Raw genomic sequence first — 6,493 nt, 5'->3', positions numbered from 1 at the left:
ACACACACACACACAAACACACACACACACATACACAACAAAACAACAACTGATGAAAAGGACTTACCTCTCTGGTGATTTCCTCTCTCCAAGTATATCTCCGATATCCAGACCTTGGTTTCACTACCATGCATCAGGCAGAGGAACAGCGGTCAGTCCAAGGTACTAGGATGATGCTCTTGAAGAACGAAGATTTTCCAATCACATGACTTAAGAGAAAATGGCGTCAGTAATGCGCTGAGAAGAAACCCTCGAACGTTTGATTGGTTTTGTTACAAATCCCATGCAAAGACCCACAAAGACGATGCTGTCATATTTGGACTTGCATCAAGAGCGTATTTTCTGTCTTGATGCCAATAGCAATAGAAATGAGTCGTCAATCCGAAAGTGCTCTTGACCGTACTATGGCGTATGGTAACATGAATATCCCATAAATAAAAGTCTCTGAGCAGTGTTGAAAACGCTTCAAACACCGGGAAACATTAATCCTCACAAGGACTTGAAACCAATCTAGACAAAAATTTCCAAGGTGCCCAAATGTAGGTACGAAGCCAGTGTGCTTTGCTTCATCATTGTAGAGCGAAGCCCTCATTTCCATTGGGAGAGCATTTATTCCTGTCAGCGGGTTCAAGTGTAAAGCGCCACCAGAAACAGAGGGTTAAAATAATTATTGATTGGTGTTGTCATACTATCGCTGACATCCCAAGGGTGAAATAGTGAGAAGCAAATGGTGCTCCGGATATCTCTGAGATCTATCGCACAGAGCTGCGGTCTCTTTGTTTTCTGGATTCTCTGCATATCAAGGAACAATCTTACGACAAAAGAGGTCAAGGGTAAAAATGAGGTCAGGGCTTCTCTGGTATTGAATGGAAGTACCCTGTCCCCGAGGAGTAGAACACGCTGATGAAGAAAGCAGATATTGACTGACAGCTCTCTTTAGCGGAGTGGGTGGTGAATGCCGTTGGGGGACGTTGAAGGCATCAAGTGGTGTGCACTCCAACAAAAATCTCCACGTTGAATGTGAAGCTAGAATTTGTATATGCGACTGTTTCGGTGAAGGGAGCGCTGTTTCGTTGCTTGAGAAAGCGAAGTAGATATCCACAGCAGCAGCCTTGAAGATGTCTTGGTGGAACAGAACTCCGGGCTGCGCGGACTCCAGAGACCATCGGAGTAGGAGATGAAGCTTGAAAAGAAAATACCTTTCTCTCTCTCTTTCTCTCTCTCTCTCTCTCTCTCTCTCTCTCTTACTCTCTCTCTCTCTCTCTCTCTATCTCTCTCTCTGTCTCCCTCTTTCTCTCTCTCTGCTCACTCTCACTCACTGTCTCTCTCTCGTTCTCATTCTATCTCTCACTCTCTCGCATTCTCTCTCTCACTCACTCTCGTTCACTCTCTCTCTATTCTTCTCTCTTTCTCTCTCTCTCATTTACTCACCCACTCCCGCTCACTTTCTTTATTTCGCTCCCTCTCCCTCTCCTTCTCTCTTTTTCTCCCCCTCTCCCACCTCTCTCTCTCCCTCTAACTCACTCTCCCTTTATTTATCTCTCTTTCTCCTGGTCTCTTCCCCCAATGAACATTTTCCTCCTTTCTGATCCCTCAACCTATCAACAAACCCTACCTATACCCAAGTAAGTTATTGCAGCTTTCATCTAACGTTCTGTTCAGTCTATCTCCGTCTCCAGCAACTATTTCTGTCACATTCCGATTAACAAACATGAGCCCCACAAACCCTGTTTCACTTTACCCTTTCTGCGCTATTATTCTATGCCCGTCATCAGTCTGAGAGATTCCAGATATATAGTACGTATTACTTCCATTCATCGCATCCCCAGGTTCTCTACAATGCTCCTCTGGCCCGCTGGTATATCCAAAGGAAGCCCAATGCAACTGACGCCAAAGCACAGGAATAATTGTTTACACAAAGAACATTTAGAGATCTAATACATTGAGACACTTTTTTATTTATCTATCTATCTATCTATCTATCTATCTATCTATCTATCTATCTATCTATCTATCTATCTATCTATCTATCTATCTATCTAATAGTCTATCTATCTATGCACTTTTCTGCAGACCCTCTTGCCTTTCACATCAATCGAACCTCTGCCCAACTCTGCACCACCAAGCAGATGTCCCCCTCCACGTCCTCCCCCTCTCTCTTGGCAAATATTCTCCCTGCGGTTTTCATCGATACGATGTCTAGGTGAGCCCCGTGCCTCTTATCAGCCAGTGGTCTGTTTAATTTCTCTTTGTAGTTTATTGACTGCTCTGTTGGGCAGATTCCATTATCGACCTGGCCCCCTATCTTTGCTGTCTCGTCATTGCCCCTAAAACCTCCCAACCCCCACACCGTTCAGCCTCCACACCTCCCATCCCAAAACCTCTCAGCTCCAATAATACATCTCAACCCAAACACTTCGAAGCCCCCTCCAAATAAAAAAAACACACCCAGCCTCTCAGCCTTTATCTCACTTGTTTTTACCTTTCACCCTATAGCCTAGCAATGTTGTTTTATTACCTCGACATTGAACTAAGAAACTCACAAGAGCAGACATACTCCCCCCCTCTCTCTCTCTCTTTCTCTCTCTCTCTCTCTCTCTCTCTCTCTCTCTATCACTCCCTCTCTCTATCTCACTCTCTCTATTTATCTATCTCTCTATTTCTCTCACTTTTTCTCTCTCACACCAACACACATGTACATACACGCCTAAAGACACATATACACACATACAAAGGCTTACACACATAAAATGCACAACACCGAGAGACGGAGTGAGGGAGAAAGAACGAGAAAAAGAACGAGAGAAACATAAATTTAAATACACGTAGATCGTGGGAACTAGAAGATAGACTAACGTACACTCAAGCGCACAAATGCGCGTACACACACAAATACACAGGGAGAAAGATGATCGTTTGATGCATAAGAAACATGACACAGCAGTCTCTCTCTGAAGGCTTAGACATTGCTCTCCAGACACCAGCCGGTGTCCGTCATATAAACATTGAGCCATCCTGACGTTTAGACAAAACGGCGAGGAAGAGGGATCAAACACTTCGGTGATCGCTCACATGCAAGCTCGGATACACACTTACACACACATTCACACGCATACACACACATACATACATACATACATACATACACATACACACATACATACATACATACACACACACACATACACACACATACGTACACATACACGCACACACACACACATACAACCCTACACCCACACAACCACACACAAAGCTCACATAATCACACACGCACGAACACACATGCACACACTCACACTCTCGTCTACATACGTATGCGCACTCGTATATAAGCTCACACACACACATATTATTATTATTCTGTATGATTGGGAGGTTAATGATTATAAATCTGAAAAAGACAACAGATTAGTAGGCATATTAATACATCAATGAAGACGTGAAAAATAATAAATGAGAAGATAGATAAATGATTCTAAGGGGGGGGGGGTAATGCATGGAAAAGGGGGTGGGGGTGAGAGGCAGGAGGAGTGATTAGCAAAATGAAGGTAGATTTTATGGTGGATGTTGCTATTTTGTTGTAAAGGATATGGCCACGTGATGCAGCGAAGACACCAGAAACGAATGGGATTGCGCTGAGTGAGGATGTAGAAAGTTTTAGGAACAAATCCAGGGAATGGAAGATCCTCCTCTGCCTCACTATCGTTTTGCTGCTGTTGCTGTTGCTGTTGTTGTTGCTGCTCCTCGTGTTGTTGTTGTTGCTGCTGCTGTTGCTGTTGTTGCTGTTCTGAATGTTCGGGGTCGTCCCCCGTATCCTTCTCTTCCTGTTTCGATTTTTCTTTGTCACTCCCGCCGCCCCCACCACCGCCTGGTGGTGCTGGAGAATGTTTCTGAAGGTCATGTGGAGTGGCGCCGGAATCCCTCGCCGACAGGCGTAGAGGCGTGGTCTCGTCCACATTGCTGTCAAGCGTGTGGTGTGGATGGTGGCCGGGGGCGGGGCTTACGCCGCGATTGACATCCACCTCATCCTCCCCTCCCGGCACGGCGATGTAACTAGCTCCTCCCCTACTGCTCCTCCTACTGCTGACTCCACAGCCGTGCTCCGGGGTCACGGCCGGGTGAAGGTCATCCGTATTATCTGGGTCATCCAGCGGCTCTAGGATGATGGGTACCGGAATGTAACCGGCCCCGCTACTCTCCTCCGCCATAAGTGGCCGCGGCAGTGCTGAGAACTTCTCAGCTCAAACCGTGGCTGCTGCTTGCAACGGCTAGGGCTCCATGAGGATGAGGCCAGCACATGTAGACAATGAGGGAGTTGAGCAAACAACAACCACTACGACACTCTTTACAAACAGATCCAAAAGGTTTGAGCTTAGAACCGTTGAATACATTGTCTCAACTTCGTGTAGCACTGATCCAACAGGATGGTAGGGAATAGATATCCATAGTTTGTTTATAGAACACTTCCAACTGTTAGTGTAATGATCTTATTGGTGTTTTGATGACAATAACTGGATCAGAAAAACAACAATAAATAGATGGAGCGTATGGGCAACACTCTCTGAAGGAATACAACACTGCATCATGACCTAAGGTGTGTGTGTGTGTGGGGGGGGGGTATGAATTTGTCTTATAACAACTCACGTACACTTAGCTAACACTGTTTGCCCACTAAAACGTTTTTTCCGATTTTAGACACTTAACTTTTCAAATTGCCAAGAGCTACATGACTCTTAGACAAGACAACATGCCAGAGATAATGGATCTCAGAATGCTTCAAAACAAACGCACTTACGTGAGAGCCGTCAGACAAAGGCTGATGTTTCAAATACGAGCTGACGAAATTAAATCAACAAACACATTATTATGTCCATTACTTTGAGATAGACATACAGAGAGAACCAATGATCTGAATTATTTCAAAACTTCAAAGTGAGAGATTCCAAAGACAGTGTTTCGAATTTTTATTTCAAGAATTTTGATTAAAAAAGATTAATATGGGTTTCCCAAATTCTTGACAAATTTGGATAAAACGAAAAGCACTGCTTAGAACATTACAACCAATGTTATAAAATCAGTTCGGAAGAGGTGTCGGATGACTTTATTGTAACTGCTCTTCCTGTTGGTGTATTCTTTTCTAGGTTTGTGTTTCCTTGCCCAGTCTTTCGTTCACTATCAACGAAAGAAAAACGAAACAAAAACAGAATCCTTTCGTTAACACAACAAACAGTAGTAGCAATGGTAGCTACCACTACTTAAATTGGACAAGGACAATCACACTACAAACCTGTATTTTTTATAATATAAAGCAGCAGCAGTAGCTATCACATTATTTGCGGTTACAGTAAAAAGAAATCAATATTGTTTAGACAAGAGCGTGCCCGATTTTTTTTTTTATGAACTCGCAATTTTTGTTAAAAAATGAACCTATTCGCTTTATTGCGTAACGAACGATCGCGTCGGGTTTGATAATGAACGAATCAGAAAGGCAACGACAGAGGCTGTACCCGCGAAAGATGTAAGACGTTACCAACACAAGGTGCTGGGTTTGGTATTTCTATAATATTGTGCATTTTTGTAATTTCAAACTTGGCTTTTTTTTTTTTTTTTACTTTGCAGACCAATGTTAATAAGTTGATACACAAGTGGGGAGTGCACGCCCTTGAATAGGTCAGAGCGTCGTATCAAAGCCAGAGGTTCTCACGACATTCGTGAACTGACGTCAACGGAAAACTGTTATCTGAAACTTCCGGTTTCCAGAAGGAAAGATAATTTCATTTATCTCTGAGACGGAAATTAAACGTACCGCGTGTCCATAGAGAAAGTAAAAAGGTTTTATACTTCAGAGAAGAAATGACCAAAGGTAACTGATCAGTTAGAAAAAATCAAGTTTGCATGTTGGAAAAAGACCCAACACGTTTGACTTTGGATTAAGACTAAAATATTGTCTCGATCAGAGTAAAATATTTATAATAATGAATTCAAGATTCGGCTTCAAGTACCCAATATAGGAAATAGTGTAAATCTTTGAAAACAGTCCAAGTTACTAGTCAGTCCGAAGACGTTTTTTTATTCTCCCTGTTTTTTATTGAGACTTTCGCCAACTAAACGGTTTATTTTGCTAATAATCATTATCAAAACGACGTAGAAAATAATTCGAAAAAAGGATTTTCAGGTCTAACGAACAGCAAATCTTAGTAGATTCCACGTAATAAGAATAATGGAAAATACTTCTAAAGACTATTTTATTGATTAATGAAATACTTACAGATACAAACAGAGAGGGAAAACAAGCATTGTTTAGACCATAATTCAACCAGTTCAGTTCATACTGGCCTAATGTGGAGCTCTTTAGAAATCTACTTAATCATTAAATGAAAGTAATTTACTAATGGATGCCCAACTCCTTTCCCCCCTTTCATGAAAAAACTGCAATACACTTGATTTAATTTGTTTATTTGCTTACTCAGTTTCTCTCACCTGAGGCCAA

General features: G+C 42.4%; 1 protein-coding gene across 1 annotated transcript in view; it reads right to left on the bottom strand.

Moving 5' to 3' along the window:
- Positions 1-3,764: 3,764 nt before the first annotated feature.
- Positions 3,765-6,493, bottom strand: part of LOC101848943 — a gene marked incomplete at its 3' end in the record, with an annotated part of 3,502 nt that continues 773 nt past the window's right edge. Inside the window, 1 exon segment of the mRNA XM_013091467.2 lies at positions 3,765-4,514. Coding sequence (XP_012946921.1) covers positions 3,765-4,211 — 447 coding nt within the window.

This window comes from Aplysia californica, unplaced genomic scaffold (assembly GCF_000002075.1).
Source record: "Aplysia californica isolate F4 #8 unplaced genomic scaffold, AplCal3.0 scaffold00037, whole genome shotgun sequence".
In the NCBI taxonomy this organism is placed as follows: Eukaryota; Metazoa; Mollusca; class Gastropoda; order Aplysiida; family Aplysiidae; genus Aplysia; species Aplysia californica.
The sequence above is the reverse complement of the archived record's forward strand: the minus strand, read 5'-3'. Positions and strand labels throughout refer to the sequence as shown.